Raw genomic sequence first — 24099 nt, 5'->3', positions numbered from 1 at the left:
TCTATATATGGACACGGAAATTTGAATTTCATACAATTTTCATGTGCTACGAAATGTCGTTCTTCCCCTGATTTTTTCCAACCATTTAAAGATGTGAAAACCATTCTTAGCTGCAGCCCCTACTGAAGAAGGCAAGGAGGGGGCAGATTTGGCTAAAGGTTCCTAGTGTGCCAACCTCTGCTCTAAATAATTCTCCCATCAGAAAGGATGTCATTCAGCTGCTCTGAAGAACATAACGGAATGGGTGTGGGGTGTGGGAAAGGTCTCCCTGTACATCGTGAGTGTCTCCGTCAAATAATTAATCTGTGTCCAAATCCTGTATAGCTTAACAACAGCCCACTCATCTCCCCTGCTTGGAGGCCTTGACCCAAGACGCTTGGGTTCTTTCCACATGGGAAATTTGCCATGTCACCTAGCTTCTGTACACTTGTGAATACTCACACAGGATCCTGTTAACAAGACAGAATCAAAGCATGGAGTTGGCCATTCCTAACTTAGCTCACGCTATGAATGTTCTTCATCATGCTGTGAATAAGATTTCTGCCCAAACCTCATTTTTCCAAATCAATTCTGCAGCACGTGGTGTATAATAATCCTACTGAGTAAAGGACTGCCTGCTTTATATAAAATAAATAGAATTGCTTGTTTTTTCCAATTCAAATTTTTATTTGAATAATCTTTGAGTCTTTAAATGTTAATTTATGCCATTAAAATATGGATTTCTACAGAGACCCTAGCCAGTTCTGCATTACTCACAAACTTCACAATGGCATCTATCTTTAGGGCAACTAGTCAGCTTGATTCAACTGGCCAGGTTGCAACTTCTCCCCCTTGCTTGGCTTGCCCTCCCCCTTCCTCCCCAAGCCATCACAACAACTAAGCAGTGACTCATCCATGTTCGGTCTTACCTGATTATTACCAGTGCCCTAACAACTCTCCTAACCACTCTATGGCTTCATTTTCTAGTGAAATACTCCTATCATCTTGGACCTGCTGTGAACTGTGTTACTTGGAAATTTAATCAGAGAATTTTGAAGCAGAAGGAACCTTGGAGATCATTTAAGACCAACCTCCTCAATAGTCTGATGACAAAGTAAAAGGACAAGAAAAGTGTGATCTGCTCGAGGTCCCATGGTTGAAGGGGAACAAAAATTCAGAGGGCCTGACTTGATGATTCCAAATTTGCTTCTCTCCTCTTTTGAGTTGAATGTGGAGTGGGTTCAAAGGTGGGAAAGACTCCTGTCGCCCCATTCATGAGTGGCCATGAAATATACTTCCTTCCAGAGAGTTAGTCTTATGAAGCAGAAAAAACAAGAAAAGACCCTTGGTGACCTTTCAATTAATTTGTGGGTTGAAATACAATTAGGGTTCCCCAAGGACTGAAAATTGTATCTACAAATGTGCAGTTTCCACACTGCACAGCCAAGAATCCACTTCGGCAGGGCCATTTTTCTGTCTCTTTTATTGAAACTTTCATTTAAAATTCAGGAGCTAAGCACCTGCTGAATATCTACAGCAACGTATCAGTCTTGTTGCTTAAAATCTAAATCCCTTGGTCTGTGATTTTATGATTCCTTCGAGGGAGGCCTTTGTTTTAATAACCTCTTTCATACTAAGACAATCCCAAAAGAACATTTGATTTTTTTTTTCCCTCCTTTTTGGCAAGGGGTTGGGAAAAGGGAAACAATAATGGAGTGTATTTCAACAAGACTGAGATGCACTCCTCACCCCACATCAGAAGACCCCTGGCATCAATAATACATCATAGTTTAATTGGGAGTCTTTTATTTTTCTCTCTTGGTGATTATAAAATAATACTTATCATCAAAGGCATCTTAGAGTCAATGAAATTCCACACAGTTAAAAAAAACAAAACAAAACAAAACAACACTGGGTTATTGACTCTTGGAATGGTTTGGGAAACGGGAATTTATCAGATGTATATAGAGGGCTGTCAGTACTTTTCTCGAACTCACTGTTAAAAGTGTAACCTGCAGTTTGATCTACCAAACATTCATTTAATCGCACTAAGCTGTTTTCATTATGAAAAAGATGACTTTTTCAAAAGAGCACACAAAAGCAATGAACATGAATCATGATGGAAACAATGGGTCCACACACCTATTCATACTGTTAACATTTTACCACTGTGCGTGAATTCTCTTTCGTTCTGTGTCACAGTCCTCCGTAATGAGGAAGTATTAGCATTTCAGTAGCACATTCAATCACCCCTGCGCTCAGAACAAGTTCCTCCACAAATATAGATGTTATACATTATAAATTCCTGTTTATGAAGGGATGATTGAATATCTACCTGCCAGCTCATATAACAGAATTCTTGTTATTCTTGTTTCAAACAGAAGGTAATTTTTTCCTGAGAGTGACAAATTTAAGGTCAGGTTTAAATTTCCGAAATAACCAAAACAACACATATCACCGTTTCTGATCCATGTGTTTGGGTGACAATAAAAGCTCATTTTAATTTCTTGAGACTGAACCTTTTTTTTTTTTTTTTTTTTTAACACTTACATGTATTTTATCAAATTATTTTCTGGATTATAAAATTTTGAGTGATTCTGCCTTCACCTCATTTGCAACATAGTCTCTATCTTTAAAAGTAATCATAGAATAAACTAGAGAGTAATAACTGAAAATAGAGCACTTACGTTTATAAAATACTGCTTTAAAAGATATGTGGGGCAGAAGTTCATAGATCTTTTCTAACACGGTCGCTTCACCCACTAGAGAGGCGTTTACATTCCAGACTTGGACGACATCTTCCCGGTCCCGAACGCTGACACTGACTCCTATGACTTCGTCATCTGAGGGGAAGGCAGGGAAGAAAGAAATGAGCAGTAATTCCAAGTCTGTCTGCGTTGTTTCTTAAGCATTTATCATCATAGCTGTAAGTTACGGATAAGATAATAAAAAAGTGGCACGAGAGAACACATGATAAATACTGTTTCTAAGGGGAACCGCTGGACAAAAAGCAAGTTAGTGGACAAAAGCTGCAACAGGCACGTCACACTGACCCAGGGACTTAGATAAACATCGTGTTCCAGCCAAACGAATTTTCCAGATAAGTAATTTATCCTTTTTAACATGTTACCAAAGCTTTTTGACTTATTTCTTTGTCTGTTTTGAGGAGGCTTTTTCTAAAATGGGTTGCATAATGCTCTGTCCTCTGAAAGCCAAGTGAACTCAAATGAACTTTTCCTCGATGCTTGACTGTCTTTGTTAAGAACAGCAAGTATTTCTCTGGACTTCCTGCCAAGTGTTCAGAGATCGTGGGGTGGTTAGTGCTATCTGCCCTAATCCTAACTGGACCCAGATCACGTGTTCCTAGATGCTCATTCTGTTTCTGTGTGGTTTGCTTGTCTGCCCCTTCCCTTTTCGTGCTTTCTGCTCCCCAGCCATCTCTCTGGCTCCTCCCCTTCAGGTTTTGGCGTTTTGAACTTTGGGCTAGAGAACCAATGACCACCTGGCAGCGCTGTGTATAAACTGAGAGTAAATATCTTCTGAGTGTGGCTCTGCTAGTGTAGTACTTCTGTGAATGGACATTAAAGCATTCATCGATACTGATTCGTGTAGGTCTGTTATCTGTTTTTAACTAGATTCTGGGTGGGGGCTACTCTGTAGATATTTGAGAATGGCGGCCAGATAAGGAAGGCTCTGGACAATCATATGCTTCCTCGAACCCACTCTGTGTCCTTTAATTTGTGGCAAAATGACAGGAATAAAGGGTTTTCACTCCTGGTTTATGTGCTCATGCCATATTAATAGGGTTGGCTCTCTGTACTTGAGTGCCCAGGATCTATAAACAAAATGCAAAAGATGAGCAGTATCAAAATTAGGAAATTTTGCTGTAGTTAATATGCTTTGTCTAATTTGCCTAATTTGCTCTAAATCTGTGCATCTAAATATTTATATCATCAATTTTTCCAATTGTCTTCTGGGGGTTAAAACATTCCAGTATTCTAATATAATTTAAAAGAGGGCATGTCTAATTTACTACAGGAATTCATCTTTAGTAAAATAATTCCTTTGTTTCCTCCTTCCTTCCCTTCACTCCTTCACTCCCTCCCTCCCTCACTTCTTTCCTTCTAATTGTGTACGACTTGACACTAAATTGATGCCATTTATATCACCATTTAAAAACAGGCAAGATTGGCTTATGGTATCAGAAGCCAGACTGGTGGCCACCTTTGGGAGGAAGGGAGGGAGAGAAGGGATTCTGGGGCACGAATAATGTTGCACTTGCTCCCTGATCTGGATGCAGTTTTGGGGATCTATTGCCTTTGTGACTATTTATCAAGCTATACACATTACAATTTGTGTACTTTTTGGTATGTATGTCACATTTAAATCAAAATTTCAAGAAAAAAAAAAATAGGAAGGACCTAATTCCAGCTATCCCTTAGCCAAGAGAAACACTGTTGCATCAAAAATTTTTAGTTCAGGTTTCTCATTTTTGAATTTACGCCTGCAACGGGCACTTGGTCGAGCTCAAGAACCTATGTGAACGGAAAATCAACACATCAAGAGGGAAGCCCTGTGCATGTATTTTCATTACCATTTTCGAGAATGGCCATGAAGACACTAGATCAATCTTTTAGGGAAACATCAGCATTCTTCGGTCTTTGGGGATGGCCCATTTCTCCACTCTTGGCCAGAGGGTGCTGTAATTGATGGCTGTTGGATCTGCTGAGCCATCCAGATTTCAGTTTGGCTTGGCTCTTGATAACCAGGCGGCTCCTACCAGCCTAGCACTTTCAGAAGCGGCATGGTCAAAGGCTTCAACTCTTACGCAAAGGCAGAGCTGTCAGCAATCATGTAATATTCATAAGTAGAATCGACCAGCAAAACCCTAATTATTTTAGGGGACTGGCAGAAGAGCGAGGAGGAGCCACTGTTTAAAGATGGGGGAAGTGAGGCTTGGAGAGACTGGCCAGCTCGCTCCAGGTGGCAGAGCGGGGGTCACAGCAGAGCTAACATGTAACACACTGTTAATGGTGCACCAGTTTCCTAAGTCAACTACGGAACAACACGCCTTCTTTACTCAATCCTACCTGTTTATTATTACTTAGACTGTTTTCCCGAGGTTCTGGAAACAGGAATAATTTGCACAGGAAACTTCCTCTCCCAGGGATTTATGTGTTTATAATTATGCCTAGGACATATTTTTGGCTCCATATTGTGAAGTTGCTAACTATTCCCTGTTAACATAGAAGGAATCTGTACTTTAAGACAATTTCCTCTCATCCCAGGTTTTGTCTGAAGGGAACGAAAACTGGTGTAATAAGGAAGCAAAACAAAAGGAGAGTTATGGAAACTGCTAGTAAGTGAATTTGAAGGTTGCCAGGCAATGACTTGGCCTGAGGGGGGGTGCCCAAAATTAGCACCATCTAAGACACCGGGGGACTAATTAATCAGTACTAATTAGCTAAGAAAAAAATTTAACTCAAAGCTAAACAGGTAAAGTGTTATTTTAAATGTCACCTCAGAAGGGTTCTGAAGGAACTAGCCGGGAAGAAAACAAAATGTTAAGCATGCAATTCAACTCTTCTCTTTGAGTGGTTTCATCACAAAAACAAAGTAATATAAAAGTGGACTTTACGGAGGCTCTGAGAAATTCACCCAGTATTTGAAAATGCCTGAGGACCTTCTATCTGAGCTTCTGTTGTGGGGTTACAAGTCCCGGGGTGAGCACATCACCTCCTCGCCTTTGTAAGTCTCTTTGAGCAGGGGCCCAAGAGTGGGACAGGAGGAAGGGAGAAAAACCAGGGGGGACACAAGGGACTATGCTGGTGTCACTCCACACTCCACTAGACACCACTTACCCCTCTGGAAGAACTGGAATGAGAAGTCTAACCCAAACTGTGTCAAGAACCAACTGATACTAAATTTTCTTTTCTTTCCTTTTCATCTATTGATTTTAGACAGATGTTCGTGGATACTACTAACATGAGCTATGTGAGGAAAAAGATATGTACATACATACATATGTACATACATTTAACACACATAAATATGTACGTGTACATACACATATGACACAAATGCCATTATCACATGAAAAAAACCTGTAACTTCACAGTTACCAAGTAAAGAACTTCGAAACAGGTCAAAAGTGAAACACGCAGAAACAAACGTCTCCAAGTGACAAGCACAAGCCAAGCAGACACGAGCAGGTGACCGACGGCATGGGCTTCTTTACCTGCAGCGGCACAGTCTGTGAACTGTTCCCCGATTGTCGCTAACAACAACTCTTTCCAAACTGTGGACTGGCATGGGAAAAGAATAAAAAACAGCAAACAAAACAAAACAAAAAAAACAAACCAAAACCAAAACCAAAACAAAAACAAAAAACCAAAACCAAAAAAACAAAACAAAACAAAACAAAAAAACAAAACCAGAAATAAAAAAACAAAAACCAATAACAACACATATATTTTTAGACAAGTATCTTCAACAAGTCACATTTCTTTCAGCTTCACATGCATTGTTCATATCCATTATTTGGAGCCCACACACATCCCCGGGTCACAGGTGTCAACACTCAATAGTGGCATATACTGTATCGCTTCACAAGTAACTTTACACAGATAGATACCAGGGATCCAAAGTCACAAACTTTATGTCCATAACACTTTGTGTCCAAAGCCACAGAGTCAATCTCTAGTGAAACCATGATGAAGTTCAAAAGAATGGGATGGGTGGGTGGGTAATGCTTTCAAATGACTTAGAAGGTTCCAATTCCTTGAGCTTTCACGGATTCAAAATGTATCAGTTGATTAGAGTTGAAAGCTATTAGTAAAATCCTTCTCTCCAAAACCCTCCCTTGCCCTCTGTTTTTCTGGCAGTTTACGAGGTACTTAAGAGGTTACCGCAGTGATGAGCTCTTAAGGACTTGCAAATTGCCATCCAGCGGAAACACACTGCTATGTCAAGGGGCAGAACTTGTGTGTGTGCACGCGTCTCTTGGAAGACTCAGTTCGTGTTCCCACCCACCTCCTGCAAGTGAGAAACCTGGAGTCCCTTCTACCCAAGGGACTACTGGGACCACTCAGGCCAGCCAGTCAACAGCCAGCAAGCGCTCACAGGCAGCTGGGGGCCTAAAAGTTTTCACAGTTATTCCCCCTCAAAAAGCTCTTGGTCCCATGTATCTTCCTTGCCAGAGCTAACAGGCCTCAAACTCTTCCAGAACTGGGTTTGAACCTTGCCAGGCTGCTTGGTCGGGGAGAGGACGGACTAAGGGAACATCAGTTTCCTCAGGCGATCGGGGAATAACAACAGGCTGATCTCCCAGGGTTGCTGTGACCATGAAATTAGTCAACAAATGTATTCAAAGGGCTTAGCACTGTGACTGCAGCAAAAGAAGTTAATACTTAAAATCTGTTCCACAAATAGCAACAAGTTTGCTCTATGCCAGGTGCTCGCTACATATTAACTATAAATAATGGTGTTTATTACTATGTCCTAATACATTGAAAGTAGCCTAGCTGAATTTTTAACCAAGATGGTAGCTGTTAAGCACCAGGAGCTTTCACTCGCAAGGAGGAATGTATTTTCCCTTTTCTAGATGCTCCCTTTGGCTCTGCTGGTCTCCCTTCTGGAAATCATCCTCTCCATTCTCTATGTCCCACCTGTGGTGTCTTATACTTTCATGATGAAGCTGAGAGCCTTGCAAGTAAGTTAGGGGAAAGGGGAGGTTCCCTCCCCCGCTGTGACATCAGACAAGGTTGGCCCACCAGACCCCACTCCTCCACAAGTGACAGTGAGTGAAAAGGACACCTGTACAGACGTGAATGTGCTAGTATCTGTGACGGCAGATGGACGAGGAAAGAAAGGACGAATGTGCCCGTCAGCTACCGTTCACCACACGCTGACATCACACATTTGTATCTACCAGAACTCAAAGTCTGGTGTGAGTCAATCAAGCACAAGAAAAGGAAACCGTGCTCTTGCTGAAATTAAAAACAACTTAGTTCTCTCCTCTTAAAGAGAGGGGCAGGAGGAGCTTCGCAGGCCTTGCCTGGTGGTTGGCTGCCCTGACATTTTTGTGAAAGCCAAGGAACAGGCAAATCCTGGAGCTATGCATCTTGCTGACAGTCTGCTTCATTAACAAATAAATCTGGTCACATCTTTAGGTTTGCGCTTATAGGGAAATGACTCAAACCTATGGGTCTCTGGAGACACTGTAATTCTTTGAGCTTATCCACATGAAAGAAACCATGAAGAGGTGACTCGGGTAGCTTCTGCCCTTTCATCCATTTTCAAAGAAGTGTTTTGGTTTCCCAAAGCTTAAGAATGGGTTCGAATTTTCACTTTTTAGTCAGAATGATGAATTTGAGCCTATTCTAGAAAATCTCGGTTTCTGAGGCTTGACCACGAGAAACCAGTTGTCTCACAGGTCGTCCTACCAAGCAGACTCTCCCCTGTCCCACAGGGAGGCTGGGCACAACCTTACACAAAACCCCCCGAATGGTGTGATGTGTGGCCTCCCAAGCATCCCTGTGTCCGCACCAAGCTCAGTGGAGGAAGGACCAGCCTTGGGTGGGCAGGAATCTGCTTCTCTCTCATATACCAACTTCCATATGCTAGTCATGGCTGGTGAGGAAATGACTGCCAGCACCAGCCTTTCTGTAAAGTTTAGAAGCGTGCGACTCTTCGGAATTTACGATACAGTCCCACGGCTGCACCGTTTCTGAACAGAAACGCGGTACTACGTTTTTAAGGTGACACTGCGAGGCAGAAATTCACGAAGGTCAGAACAGATTTTCTCACCCCCAGTCCTGCTCTGAGACGACTGAGCGGGCTGCCTAAAAAGCCCGAGATGTTCACCACAAGCAGTCAACAACAACCCAGCCACAGCCAGTTCTAGAAGGGGACTGGAACAAACCTACCGTGCTGTCCTTGGGGACTTTCATCTTCCATACGCCACCCTTCGCATTACTCTCCTCTTCCCTGGATCAGAGACCGAGGTTTGAAATTAGACTCAAGGATTAAGTAACTCTACATGCATTTAATTTATCCACAGATGGCATTAAAAATGACAAACAATGGAACATTCTTCAATAAACTCTCCCGCAGCCCTTTTACTATAAAAGGAAGTGGAGGAAAGAAAAAGAAAGGGGGTGAAGATGGGAAGGGGAGAAAGTGGGATTCAGTGGCCACAAGGGCAGGGGTGGCGATGGGCTACCAGCTGTTCACCCTGAAGCAGGCGGTGATGAGAGGTTCCCTATGCTATCTGGGGAAGGACAATCAATACAAGTGCTTTACATGCGTGAAAGCCATTACGCTTCAGCACCGCATTCGTGGCATTGCCTCGTCCAAGTCTCATATCGACCTTCTCCTCTATGCCTAATAGGAGACTCGGCCCCTGTGGTGGGCACTCGTCATGATTTCCTATTTAGTATCTGCTTGCTCATCTGGTAAAAGCGCCCCAATTTCCCTTTAAGGAGCTATTTGTCCCCTACTTCTATGTCAGACCCATTCTGATAGGGCCGATGCCACATCCTAGCCTCAAAGATGGGCTTCTAACCCAGGTTTGCCTATGAAAATACTGCCTCTTTCTAGTCCTCGTGATTGCCCAGTGATGGAAAGAACCCGTGGTGGGCCAATGACAGCCAGCCCTGGCATCACGTGGGGTCCGGTGAAGGCTGAGAGTGATAAACTTGGAGGGTATAAGACTGCAGCTCCCAAGACCCATGCTGCCACTCCGGAGGCAGAGCCTCTCTGAAAAATTACACCAACTCTGAGGAAAGCAAAGCAAATCTGATGGAGTGTGTCAGATTCCTAATAACATCTGAGCGCTCGGGTATGGCAGAAATCAGCCCTACCAGGGGACGTCTCGTTACTTAGAACACGCAAGGGACACGATATACGAGTTTATTACTAATTGGGACTCCAGCCCAAGCAAACTGGCTCATCGTCTACTACCGTCATCATGACACCAAGCTATTAAAGAAGGATCCCTTCCTCCAGACCCTGGGCTGTGCCTGATTCCCACACTTTTGTGGGGTCCATGTGAGAGACATTTCTGAGGTTCGACCGTACAGCAGATGTGCATACTCCACCTGACCCTCTCATCTCCCAGTAGCCTAGAAGCTTCTACACCCCACTGTCTAGGTCATTATCATGCAAATGAAAGAACAAACCAAAATGCAGCAACTCCCCCTACAAAGGAGCTGCATCATAAGTCTGGCGTGCGAACAATGACCTATTTTTGGTGAGACCACAATGGGGTGTTCAGTGGGGAACACTGAGAAACCTACTCGTCATCGTGGAGCCCAGGGTGAAGGGGGAAGTTGGGGCGGCAGCTTCCTTCGTAATTAAGTAAGAGCTAAAATTACTTTCCATCATTACCGGGAGAAAATGACTTTGGCATTCCAATTTGGCATGAAGTAAATATTTTATGAGGTTCACAACCATTTCCCTCCCACCTTAACCTCCAATTACAAGTTAGACACTTACCAAAGTGGTCGCCTCTCTCCTCTCATTAAGTGATAACTACATCTCAGAGGCAGGCTGGTCACAGGAGGGATATTATTATACACACTCCAGAATATCTTCAAAAGAAAAACACTTTGTTTCATATACCCAGTATTGATTTACTGTGCCACTAGATTATAAAATTAATGCATTAAAGAAAAAAAAAGCCAGTTCTCATTAAGTCCTATCCACTTGAAATAGATTTTCTTTTCAGTAATCTTTCTAGTTTTCTGCTAGGAAATGTAACATAGCATTAAAGAATGTTCCTCGCTGATGGTGGGCCAGGTTCTTCGCTTCCCAGGAAGCTACGGCTATTTAACAAACTTCCCTATGCGATGTATCTCCGGGTAAACCTGGGCAAGGACCTTGCTGTTGACTTTTCCAGCAGGTGGATGGCATCTGATACAGACCTGAGTGCTGAATATATATGTAATGAACCTTATTTCCTTGTAAGGAAAGACCACTTTCTTTCAAAGCCCAGAAGGAAACTGTTCCACTTTGGGTTAGGGGATGGCTTATGGAGGAGGAGGAGGCAAAGAGAGATCACCTTATGCACTCTCTCCTTTCCTCTCCCCTCCTAGAAGATATAGGGAACAGCTCAGTTACTAAAGTAACAAGTTGCCCAAAATATGGGACCGCACGTTTCTGTCCTCTCCAAATGCATATACTGAAACCCTAACCTCCAAGGGGATGGTATTAGGAGGTATGGTCTTTGGGAGCTAATGAGGTCAGAAGAATAGAGCCCCCATGATGAGATTAGTGTCCCAACAAGAAAAGAAGGAGAACAAGCCCTCTTTCTCTTTTGGATGTCTGCATACAACAAGAACATGGCTATCTGTCTATAAACCAGGAAGATGGCCTTTACCAGAACCCAACCATGCAAGCACCCTGATCTTGGACTTCTAGCCCCCAGACCTGTGAGAGATCAATGTCTACTGTTTAAGCCCTCCAGACTACAGTATTCTCTTATAGCAACTGGAACTAACTCAGATGCAGAGTGGCCTGTGGACAAAAATAGATTATACAAAAATAAGGGAATAAGAATGACACCAATAAGAGTAGTTCCTAATAGTGGCCCTGTTCTACCAACTTTTACATATGCATGTCATCTATCCTACCAACAGCCTCATTGGGGGCATGGTTATTACTCCTATTTTATACATAAGGGAATGCAGGCACGGAGACTCATCTGCCTAAGAGTCAGTGTTTGGTATGACCACTGGGATTAGGATGAGGATTCAGTTTACAAATAAGAAAGCCCTTCCCAGACTGTTGGGAATGGGCCAACATAACAATGCATTATGAACGCTACACAAACAAGAAATACCACTCTGTGTGGTAGGGTAAGCAAAGGGTGGCTGTCTGGCTCTTCAGGTAGATCTGAGGGAAACAGCCCGAGCAACACAACAACCAGAAAAATAAATCCTAGAGCTTCTGCCATGGAGTAACATCAGCGGAATGAAAGTTTATGTACGCTGAATGGTAAGTATTAGGAGTTGTTCAAGCCTGTCTGTCTGGTGTAAAAATTAAAGCCCAATTAACTGCAAGGAAAGCAACAACGAAATATAAGATAAAACTGAAAACAGGAAGCCACCCGGCAGTCGACTGGTCAGAAATACCTTGATCCCTTATACTAAAGTGGTACCATGTAAGGAACAGCTGGAAGTAGGTTAGTCGTACCAGCAGGTCCTCAGGGAGGCGTATTGGCCCTTAGGGAGGTATTTGCCCAATAAACGGTTTGCTATTAGCGCAAACGATAACGTGACTCCGGGACTGGTCTGTGGTGTCAGGATGAGCAGAGGTGGAATCTGAAACCAAATGGTTGGATTCCAAAATGAGTGCTCTTAACCACTCTGCCATTTCCTTTGAAAATAGTCTTGTGTGTTTTAGACACATCTTTCTGCAGCTGGGAAGCTGTGGACCAGGTCAAGGAGTCACAGAATGAGGGATGCCTGCTGAACATGTCTTTCTGCAGGGAGATGCTCTTCGCCACACTGAGTATGGTGGTAAGCTCTAGTCTGGGACTCCCGCGATAAGGTGGCAGCGACCGGTGTGGGATTTATGGATAAAAGTATGCCAGCATAAAAATCCCTGCTTTAACTAGAAGGACTTTGGTGCTGTTAAACATCAAGCCTCCTAACGGGACGTCCAAACCAGAGCATCTGCCCTCCTGTCCCCCCACCCCCACCCCCACTGATGTTCCCAGCGTCTGAAGCACCTTGAAGAGAACAACAAGATGCTTCTCCGTGTCCAAAAAGAAATCACTCTAAGGATCGCGCTGAGGTTTGTAGTTCTTTAACGGCTTCTCTTGAAAATAAACAGACAACTGACTTTTTAGTCTTGGCAAATCTGACAGATGATGGCCCAAGAAGACACAGCAACAGACTGAATTCTGACTTCAGTACTTATGAAGGCACATCTTCACACGTTTGTGCGTGAGCACAAAACAGGAGCAAAATATCTGGTGACATCACTGAAAAGAGCCCCATTTAAGAAGTACGCAGCTCTAAAGGAGTCTGTTTCTAGCCTGTTTCCAACCCCTCATCCAATATGTGGAATATTTGTTAAATTAGTTATCTGTGGTAAACTGCAGTCCAGGAGCAGAGAATCCTCCTTCTGACAGAACATCAGAAGGTCTACATACCCCTGGGTAGCTCAATTGATTAAGCGTCTGCCTTCCGCTCAGGTCATAACCCCAGAGTCCTAGGATCGAGTCCCACATTGGGTTCCCTTTTCAGACCCTTCCCCCGCCTCATGCTTTCTCTCTCTCACTCTCTCGAATGAATAAAATTTTAAAAGAGAAAGAAAGACAGAATGTCTTAGTGCTATGTTACATGCCTTTGTCATTCCCTCACCATGTATGCATTTTATTATCTCCCCTCATAAGAAAGGTTAGTACAGTAATATAAGGTATTCTGAGAGAGAGAGAACATTCACCTAACTCTTATTACGGTATGGAGTTATAGTTGTATTTGAGTATTAGTTATTGTTAATCTCTTCCTCTACCTAATTTTTAAATTAGACTTTATCATGAGTGTGTATGTGCAGGAAAAAAAACCTACTATGTATGGGCTTCAGTACTATGCAATGTTTCAGGCATCCATGGGGTGGGGCTTGGAAGGCACCCCTGCTAGATACGGGGGGGATGACCATACACATGATAGAGAAACAGCTTGAGGAAGGAGTCCAGCATTACACACTCCTGAGACCCTCCTCCTGCTTCGAGAAAGTAAAAGCGCTCTTTCGCCGGAAGCTTGAGAATTCATGATCGTGTTCTCTGTAACACATTTTTAGTTTTGTTGAAAGACCTAAATTTGGGGTGCCTGGGTGGCTCAGTGGGTTAAAGCCTCTGCCTTTGGCTCAGGTCAGGATCCCAGGGTCTTGGGGTCGAGCCCCACATTGGGCTCTCTGCTCAGCAGGGAGCCTGCTTCCTCCTCTCTCTCTCTGCCTGCCTCTTTGCCTACTTGTGATCTCTGTCTGTCAAATAAATAAAATCTTTGAGGGCGCCTGGGTGGCTCAGTGGGTTAAGCCGCTGCCTTCGGCTCAGGTCATGATCCCAGGTCCTGGGTTCAAGCCCCACATCGGGCTTTCTGCTCAGCAGGGAGCCTGCTTCCTCCTCTCTCTCTGCCTGCCTCTCTGCCTACTTGTGATTTCTCTCTGTCAAATAAATAAATAAAATCTTAAAAAAAAATAAAATAAAATCTTTGAAAAAAAAAAAGAAAAGAAAAAAAAAGACCTAAATTTTACTATCAATAGGGACTTGCCCATATATTTCAAAAACCTTAAGGCTTTTATAATTAATTTTTAGAATTCCTATAATTAATTCAAAGTGGCCTGCAAACAGCAGATTGGAGTAAGAGTAAGCACAACGTTGATAAATCAGAGCCAAGTGCTTTTTTCAAAAGCCTGAATGATCCCCCGGGGTGAGGGAAGGTATAAAAGTCGGGCATCCTTCATTTGGGCAAACATTGGCAGGCACCAGTCACGGGGAGGTACTGCGATGAACTCTTGGGGGAACAGAACTGAACATGTGAGGGCCAGCCTTGGCTTACTCTCAGTGGGTAAGTTCTCAAGCATCCTTCGGGGACCCTCCGTGAAGAATGGAGGCAGGGCACATGGTGGACCTGTGAAGCTGTAAATTCAAGTCTAGCTGCATTTAGGACCAGAGTTCTCAGGATCACCTTCACAGCTCATGAAGCGCTCGCAACCCTAATTTCCTCCTCTATGTATTGAGCAGATACAGCTACTGCATTGGATGATTTAATGGTTAGAGATGAAGTAAGAGTTTGTGATATGCCTCCAGCAAGGAAGCAAGGTGTGGTCAGCCTCACCAGACAGTGTGACCAACTGATAAATCTCCAATCTACCAGTTCTGATGGGAGCAATTATGCCCCATCTGATGGTCTTCTACCAAACAGATAATCCTTCATTAGCAGAAAAACTGACAAATTTCCTCCTCAATTTTCTACTGGAATGTTCTGAAGAAACGAGAAAGAGACCGTACTTGAAAATAGTAGCAAAGAAAAAAATGCCGTGTTGTGATAGAGGAGCAGGTGTACAATAAAATAAAAACACCCAGCAAACACTCTCTCCCACCGGAAAACAACAAAATCCAGAATTTCTTCTGAGGGCCACTGCATCTGAAGCAGGAGAGTACTGTTTAAGTAAGAAGCAAGTATTTCTATTACATAGGAATGGGTTTCTAGTTCTAGAGCTTGCTTCCCACCAACTGAATCAATGATATTTGCAGGGAGGACAGAAAGAACCCAGAGCAAACAAGACAACAAGGGAAGAACTTCAAGGATGTTTTTAACTGACAGCAGACACTGTAGGCTGAAAGCAAAGTGCTTCTGACCCGCAAGAGCTGGGTACTTGAGAGAGAAATGGGTTTTGTTTTGAATTCCAAGGTGGCCTGACTTCAAGAGAGAACCCAAGTTGGGAGGACTAATCATCACGGAGGTAAAATGCAATCAGGGCACTCTCTCACCCTACAGGAAGTTGCCGAATAAATCACAGAGTCTGAATGGGGGAGCTAAGTGGGATTCATACTTTTAGAGGCAAGAACCCACAGAAAAGCCTGGGGAAACACATCAGAGCAGTGTTTCTGCAGAAGGAGGCACTGCTTCCTGCATAAGGCCACCAGTGTATACTTCCTTATTAACGTTAATACTTTAAAGGGCACAGGGGCTTCAGAAAATGGAAGTGGAAGCCCAAGAAAGTGGCTGGTCTCAGAAGCTTGTATACCATCATAACAAAGGGTGATCAAGTACGGAAAGGGAATGAATAAAGGAAAAGGGGTTTGGGGCCCCTGACAGGTAGTCCATTGGAGGAGGTGACAGGACCTACACGGGAGATACCGCTGTGGAGTAAGCTTTGCATATGCAGACTCAAGGGACAAGAAAAGGGGCTACCTTTACAAATGGAAGTTTATGCCACCCTTCAAAGGGAAATTTATGCCTGATGTTAGGCAGACAGGAGAGCAAGTGTTCCTCCTCTGCCCGCTGTTTCTCAATTGCCTTCAGCTTAACAGAATTCTTATGCTATAGTGGCATTTTGGGGGGTGACATATTTTGAGCCCCTTTGGAGACCCAGTTTTACATCTGAAGTAACTAAATTTTGGCCTTCAGCCCCCACCTGCACAGTGGCCCCTGTGCCTGCAGGCCAGCAGGGAGAGAGGACCATGGGTAACCTGACTGCAGTTCTATTTCTGCACAAATGGGCGGTGAGTTTGATTGCTGATCTCATTATATACATCATGAATAAATTCAATGATGAAGAATCCCGTCTTACTTGAAATTAAGTCTGTGTTCCACAGACCTATGAGGTAGACCTGGCTGTAGGTCCTTCTCTCTGTCTCTTCAACATGGTATGTTTGTGTTTCTTACCTTGGTCCCCCCTCCCTTCCCCCAAATGGTTCATTCCAGGTCATTCTATTGCAGGAGGCCACCCATGGTGGGCTGCCCATCTGTGTTCAAAACTTAAATCAATCTTCACCTCCTTCTTCATTGTCAGTACTGACCTATAAACCTCTCTTTCTGAAAGGGACCGCCCTCGCTCCCCAATGATTTGGAAGGCAATCTGTCATCCTGACTTCAATGATCTGACCACATCACACTGTCCCATGAGGGAGGATGTCTTCACGTCACTGGCAGGACACAGGTACAGAAGAGATATTCTCATAGTTTTAACATGTTGTATGCATTTTTGATGAAGACTTTCTGTTTATGATAAGTGATGCCAGATATCCATTTACAGAAAAAAACATGAAGCTTTTGTATTGTGCAAATTTAAGTAAAAAGTCAGCCAATTTATGCAAAATATTGGGTAGAACACACCACAAGTGGGATGCGGTGTGGCAAAATCTTGAAAGGGACAACACAGATGACCGAGGTGGGACAGAATGCTGTGGAGGAAGGACTTTTGGGGGTGGAATTGCTGGGTTTTGCAGCAGCAACACTGAAAAAGAGTGGGGACGAGGGAGCCCTCCCTTGCAAATACTATTTGGCAGGTAGTTAGCTCTTCCTTCTCCCACAGGTAGAATTAGGCTTGCTCAGAAGCTGTGGTTCTCTTCTGTACTGCATCCATTTAGGACATAAAAACACAGGAGAAATGTGGAAAATTTGGAAATGTTTACAAAAGAGTAAATGGAATCAATAAGCATCTGGAAAACGCAACTAGATGAAAAATGGAATTTTCCAAGAACGGCAGGAAAGTAAGGAATAAATTTAACTCCAAGCAAAGAGAATTATTGTTGGCTACAGTGAGAGTGTCCTTAGCAGGGGTTAGTGGGCTGTCTGGAGGCATGGGCCCCCCACCAACCCCAAGTCAGGGCAGAGTGAAAGGAATTGATCTAGAAGTGGGGGGGGGGGGGAGTTCTAGTTCCTGGGGCATGGCAAGGTTGGCTAATTCCACTGGGTGTTTTAGAGCACTAACCTCTCAGCCTCAGTCTCTGCAGCTAATAAATGGGAATAACAATTCCTCCCCCACCCCCATCAACACCTCTGATTTACTGAAGGGCTTTAAAGTACAAAGAGACGTATTTTATCCTGCTGTATAAAGTAGTCATTAATAACACAGGATGCTCAATTTCACCCAGACAGAGATGGGGGAAAATCACAGACAGAATCAGGGATCCAGGTTTTTTTTTTAGTGCTGAAAGAGCAAAGGTCCAAGAATTGATATATAATCACAGAATAAGAACACAGGGGAACCGAAGCACATCCTCAAATGACTTAAAAACTGGCACCAAAGCCAGTTGTTAAATACTCAGGACCGTTTGCAAATGTTGAGGACATGCAGAGGCTGGAATCCCAGAAGTTATTGATAAGTTAAATGTGTTTTCCCCAGTCGGGGTGGCAGCAGGAACATCATCTGGGGAACAACTGCTTGAAATAAATCACTGAAAAGGAGTGGCGCACAGCTGTCTAAGAGAAAACATGATTGAGGGCAACTCGAAAAGATGCTCCAGGAGAAGATGGTGAGCCATGGGAGACGGGCCTCTTATTATTATTATTATTGGGCCCGACCACGGGCTTTTCACCTCCTTGTGCCATTTCATTCTCAGGGCCCCATGATACAATCAGTAGTGAGACTGTTCCCATCCTGGAGATGAGTAAGCAGATACAGAGAAGTTAAGCAACTTGCACGAGCAAGTGAGTGGCAGATACAGGATAGGAACCCAGGCAGCGTGACGACACTACACCCTCATCCACATCCTCGCCTATCAACTGATGACGCCAAGGGGTAGCATCCAACACCACTTTAGGAAAAGCTGCCAAAGCCTGGGTATGAGGTGCCAAGCACGACTAAGAACCATATGCAATCTCATTTAACCCTAGATCAACCTTAGGGAGTAGGTAGCGCTCTGACCTCAGCCCGACAGATAAGGAAACCAAGGCGGACAGAGGCACATGGGAGATACAAAAGAACCTCCTGACCACTTGGGGCAGTGTTTCATTATCACGGCTCTCTGCCCCACCCCCAAAGAGCCCTTTTTTCTAATCACTCCCTTGTGAAATGTTAATACCACAGCAGAGCTGTTCATTTGCTTATGTACTGGATGTACAGCTATACTCTATGTATAAAAACAGTAGGATTTTTCACCTCACCAAGGATCAGTTTTTGCCCCCATTAAGAATGGAGCCAACAGCTTAAAGGATCCTTATACAAGTAGTTCGTTGTGGTTCAGGAAAAGTGGTTCATTTCTTTTTTTTTTTTTTTAAAGATTTTATTTATTTATTTGACAGAGAGAAATCACAAGTAGGCAGAGAGGCAGGCAGAGAGAGAGGAGGAAGCAGGCTCCCTGCTGAGCAGAAAGCCCGATGTGGGGCTTGAACCCAGGACCTGGGATCATGACCTGAGCCGAAGGCAGCGGCTTAACCCACTGAGCCACCCAGGCGCCCCAAAAGTGGTTCATTTCTTAACTTCTCATTCAATCCTTCGGTCCTTCAGTATGTCCTATACACGTATGTATTTATTTAAAAGATTTTATTTATTTGAGAGAGAGAGAGAGAGAGAGAGCTCGTGGTGGGCTTGTGGTGGGAAGGGGCAGAGGGAGAGGGGGAGAGGGAAGCCTCAAGCCAACTCCCTGTTCAGTGGAAAGCCTGACAGGGGGCTCGATCCCAGGACCCTGAGATCATGCCCCAAGACAAAATCAAGAGTTGGCTACTTAACCAACTGAGCCATCCAGGTGCCCCAATCCTTCAGTATTTATTGGGGGAAAGGAATAACAGACACAAGAGAATATGCTACGGTGTGATTCCATTTATAGGATGTTCAGTAAAACACAGAAAGATATATGGTGATAGAAATGTGAATAGTGGCTGCTTATGGAAGAGAAGGATAAACAGAAGGAAAGGAGGGACTTACTGGTGATGCAAATCTTTTTTATCTTGATCTGGGTTATGGTTACATGCCTGCATACCTTTGTCAAAACTTATCAAACTGCACACTTACGTAACCTACATTTACCGAATATAAATTATCTCCCAATATAGTTTTCAAGAAAGTATTTCCTAGTATGTGCCAACTGGGGTACTCTAAAAATTGGTCCTGAAGACCCTTTCGGACTTGCTGCTAGATGCCAAGACTCAACCAAATGGTCTGTGGTCACACAGGGTCAGGGAAACAAACAGACCCAGTGATCTGACTTTACCAACGTCTGCCCTAGAGTCCCAGGCAGAGCTCTGAGACCCAATGTCATAATGCAGTAGGAAAAGTCTACTGAGCACCTTCCTAAGTCAAAGGGATCTAAGAACTTCCATGTGAAGACAGGTTTCAAAATCAAGAGTTCAGAGGTTCATACAATGACTGCTACGTAAGAGGGAATGAAAGTCCACATCACCACAGGGAAAAACCAAGGGGAAGCCTTTCCTGGAATCAGAGAGCCTTCATTCCTCTGGATAGTGGCCCACGTGCTGCCTTGTGACACTGCTTGTACTTGGCACCACACGATTATTTACAGCAGCACTGTTCTTTTGCTTTCCACATGCTTATGCCATTTTCTCAACTAGATCAGAAATGGACTATGGTCTGGACTGTGTCTTTACATCTCGCTCAGTGGCCATGCATGGCACCTTACTATCAGATGTTGGGGACCGCAGAAAACTGAGAGTATCAAATTTTCTGAAACAGAGAGTGGGAGAAGTTCTGAAAAAAAGGATCTTTGTGCTAATTCTAAATGTCCAGCGGCATTAAAAGATTTAGAGGCATAACAGGAACATGTTAAATTGGGCCCTTCTAGAACATTCTAAAGATAAAGTCACTGCAAGTAGACAGCAGCCTTAAATCCTTATTCTGTCTATAACTGTGCATTAACCTCAAAAAGGGGGACATACTTGACAGACTTCAAAAGACACACTTATAAAGAAAATGGAAATGTGATCAACTAAATAAATCAGGTTTTTCAGAAATCTTCTTCAAAAGGGTTGGTTAGAGAAAGAATGGCCAGGACTAAGAGCTTCCATGTGTTGAGAAGCTACAGTGTATCAGGTATCCTGCTAGGCACAGTACCGTACTCTTCCTGACCACTCCAGAGAGAGGTACTCGTGTTATACCCACTTTACAGAAATTAAAGGTGTTGATGCTTGCTTAATTTAGAATGATGGAAGTTGAACGGGAAGTAGGAAATGGGCTTGAGACCTTCCACTTTCACGCTCAACCCACACCTGCTCTTCCCGTGTGACCCGTAGCCTTAGGTAAGCCTGCAGGGGGGATGCTACTGCATCTCAGAGAAGGGAAACAGAGCTCAGAGCTCAGAGAGGGAGTGGCCGCACCGGCATTTGAATGGGGACACAGACCCATGAGGGGACACACCACAGTGTGCTCCTCTCGAGGATACACAAAATATTTAGGCAGTTACTATGTTTTAGTCGGTCCCCAGGAGAAGAGCAGTCCACCTGGATATGGGCTCAACCAACCTCTGGGTTACACCTAGTTAAGCACAGAGCCACCAAAAGACCTGAGAGCTGACCAGGGGACAGAACCCCGGGTGGGGACTGCCTGCCGAGCGGCCGTTTTCTGGCTGGAAGATCAAATGTCTCCCATACACTGTGTTCACTGGGTACGTCCATTTCTGGATCTTACCTGCACTGTCTGTACTGTGTAGATTTTCTTCAGATTCGAGGCACACTCAGCAGCTGTGGCACCAGGAAGGGATCTAAGGAAACAGAAATAAAGAGCAAAGACACAAGCGAAACAAGGAGTCAATTTTCATGAAGTCAGTCTGCAGGTTTTCATACAAATTAGGTCTGAAACCACAGCAGCAGACATTTCTGGGATGTGATTTAGAATTTAAAATGTGAAATTCCTACTCCGTGAAGTCATGTGTCTGTCTCCCCTAAAAGCAAGCACATTTATTCGGTGGAAATGAAAAAAAAAAAAAAAAAAAAAAAAAAAAAAGGAAATGTATGTAAGAAAGATATTGGAAACTTTTAAAAGTTACATTTTAGGGGGAGGAGTCAAGATGGCGGAGAAGTAGCAGGCTGAGACTACTTCGGGTAGCGGGAGATCAGCTAAATAGCTTATCTAAAGATTGCAAACACCTACAAATCCAACGGGAGATTGAAGAGAAGAAGAACAGCAATTCCAGAAACAGAAAATCAACCACTTTCTGCAAGGTAGGACTGGCGGAGAAGTGAATCCAGAGCGACGGGAAGATAGACCGCGGGGGGAGGGGCCGGCTCCCGGCGAGCGGCGGAGCAACGGAGCAAAATCAGGACTTTTAAAAGTCTGTTCCGCTGAGGGACATCGCTCCAGAGGCTTGACTGGGGTGAAGCCCAGGCGGGGTAAGCGCGGCCTCAGGTCCCGCAGGGTTGCAGAAGGATCGGGGGTGTCTGAGTGTCGCAGAGCTTACCGGTATTGGAGCGGGGAGGCCGGCTGCAGAGACAGAGCCGAGGAGTGACTCTCAGCTCAGGATTGCCTTGAACCGGTCGCAGGCTCGGTCAGCTCGGAGCGCGGCCGGAGGCCAGGGTGACGAGAGTCATTTGGCACTGTTCTCTGAGGGCGCACTGAGGAGTGGGGCCCCGGGCTCTCGGCTCCTCCGGGCCGGAGACCGGGAGGCCGCCATCTTCATTCCCGTCCTCCGGACTCTACGGAAAGCGCTCAGGGAACAAAAGCTCCCGAAAGCGAACCCGAGCGGATGACTCAGCGCAGCCCCGGGTAAGGGCGGTGCAACTCCGCCTGGGGCAAAGACACTTGAGAATCACTACAACAGGCCCCTCCCCCAGAAGATCTACGGGAAACCCAGCCAGGACCAAGTTCACCTACCAAGGAGAACGGCGGAATTCCAGAGGAGAAGAAAGCAAAGCACGGAACTCATGGCTTTCTCCCCATGATTTTTTAGCCTTGCAGTTAATTTAATTTTTTTTTCTTTTTCAATTTTTTTTCTTTTTCTCTTCTTCTGCTAAATTTTTTTTAACTTTTACCGTTTTCTTTTTTTTAACGTTTTTTAAATAGTTTATCTAATATATATATATTTTTTCCTCTTTTTATATTTTTTTTTATCGGCTCTCTTTTTTTTAATAGTTTTTTTTTTCTTTCTTTCTGAACAGCTTTTTATCCCCTTTCTCCCCCCTCACAATTCAGGATCTCTTCTGATTTGGCTAAAGCATATTTTCCTGGGGTTGTTGCCACCCTTTTAGTATTTTACTTGCTCCTTCATAAACTCTTATCTGGACAAAATGACAAGGCGGAAAAATTCACAACAAAAAAAAGAACAAGAGGCAATACCAAAGGCTAGGGACCTAATCAATACAGACATTGGTAATATGTCAGATATAGAGTTCAGAATGATGATTCTCAAGGTTCTAGCCGGACTTGAAAAAGGCATGGAAGATATTAAAGCAACCCTCTCGGGAGATATAAAAGCCCTTTCTGGAGAAATAAAAGAACTAAAATCTAACCAAGTTGAAATCAAAAAAGCTATTAATGAGGTGCAATCAAAAATGGAGGCTCTCACTGCTAGGATAAATGAGGCAGAAGAAAGAATTAGCGATATAGAAGACCAAATGACAGAGAATAAAGAAGCTGAGCAAAAGAGGGACAAACAGCTACTGGACCACGAGGGGAGAATTCGAGAGATAAGTGACACCATAAGACGAAACAACATTAGAATAATTGGGATTCCAGAAGAAGAGGAAACAGAGAGGGGAGCAGAAGGTATATTGGAGAGAATTATTGGAGAGAATTTCCCCAATATGGCAAAGGGAACAAGCATCAAAATCCAGGAGGTTCAGAGAACCCCCCTCAAAATCAATAAGAATAGGTCTACACCCTGTCACCTAATAGTAAAATTGACAAGTCTTAGTGACAAAGAAAAGATCCTGAAAGCAGCCCGGGAAAAGAAGTCTGTAACGTACAATGGTAAAAATATTAGATTGGCAGCAGACTTATCCACAGAGACCTGGCAGGCCAGAAAGAGCTGGCATGATATATTCAGAGTACTAAATGAGAAAAACATGCAGCCAAGAATACTATATCCAGCTAGGCTATCATTGAAAATAGACGGAGAGATTAAAAGCTTCCAGGACAAACAAAAACTGAAAGAATTTGCAAATACCAAACCAGCTCTACAGGAAATATTGAAAGGGGTCCTCTAAGCAAAGAGAGACCCTCAAAGTAGTAGATCAGAAAGAAACAGAGACAATATACAATAACAGTCACCTTACAGGCAATACAATGGCACTAAATTCATATCTCTCAATACTTACCCTGAATGTTAATGGGCTAAATGCCCCAATCAAAAGACACAGGGTATCAGAATGGATAAAAAAACAAAAACCATCTATATGTTGCCTACAAGAAACTCATCTTACACCCGAAGACACCTCCAGGTTTAAAGTGAGGGGGTGGAAAAGAATTTACCATGCTAATGGACATCAGAAGAAAGCAGGAGTGGCAATCCTTATATCAGATCAATTAGATTTTAAGCCAAAGATTATAATAAGAGATGAGGAAGGACACTATATCATACTCAAAGGAACTGTCCAACAAGAAGATCTAACAATTTTAAATATCTATGCCCCTAACGTGGGAGCAGCCAACTATATAAACCAATTAATAACAAAATCAAAGAAACACATCGACAAGAATACAATAATAGTAGGG

At 43.7% G+C, this 24099-nt stretch overlaps 1 protein-coding gene across 1 annotated transcript in view; it reads right to left on the bottom strand.

Annotated features, from left to right (window-relative positions):
* EIF4E3 (eukaryotic translation initiation factor 4E family member 3) overlaps positions 1 to 24099 on the bottom strand; it is a 45463-nt gene that overhangs the window by 3764 nt on the left and 17600 nt on the right. Inside the window, exons 2-6 of the mRNA XM_047746942.1 lie at positions 21079 to 21151; positions 10477 to 10571; positions 8907 to 8967; positions 6218 to 6284; positions 2667 to 2822 (exon numbers count right to left, since the gene is read on the bottom strand). Of these exons, the coding sequence (XP_047602898.1) occupies positions 2667 to 2822; positions 6218 to 6284; positions 8907 to 8967; positions 10477 to 10571; positions 21079 to 21151 (452 nt within the window). The remainder of the gene's footprint in view (positions 1 to 2666; positions 2823 to 6217; positions 6285 to 8906; positions 8968 to 10476; positions 10572 to 21078; positions 21152 to 24099) is intronic.

This window comes from Lutra lutra, chromosome 1, assembly GCF_902655055.1.
Source record: "Lutra lutra chromosome 1, mLutLut1.2, whole genome shotgun sequence".
In the NCBI taxonomy this organism is placed as follows: Eukaryota; Metazoa; Chordata; class Mammalia; order Carnivora; family Mustelidae; genus Lutra; species Lutra lutra.
Note: the sequence above shows the minus strand (reverse complement) of the source record. Positions and strands in the feature narration are given on the sequence as shown.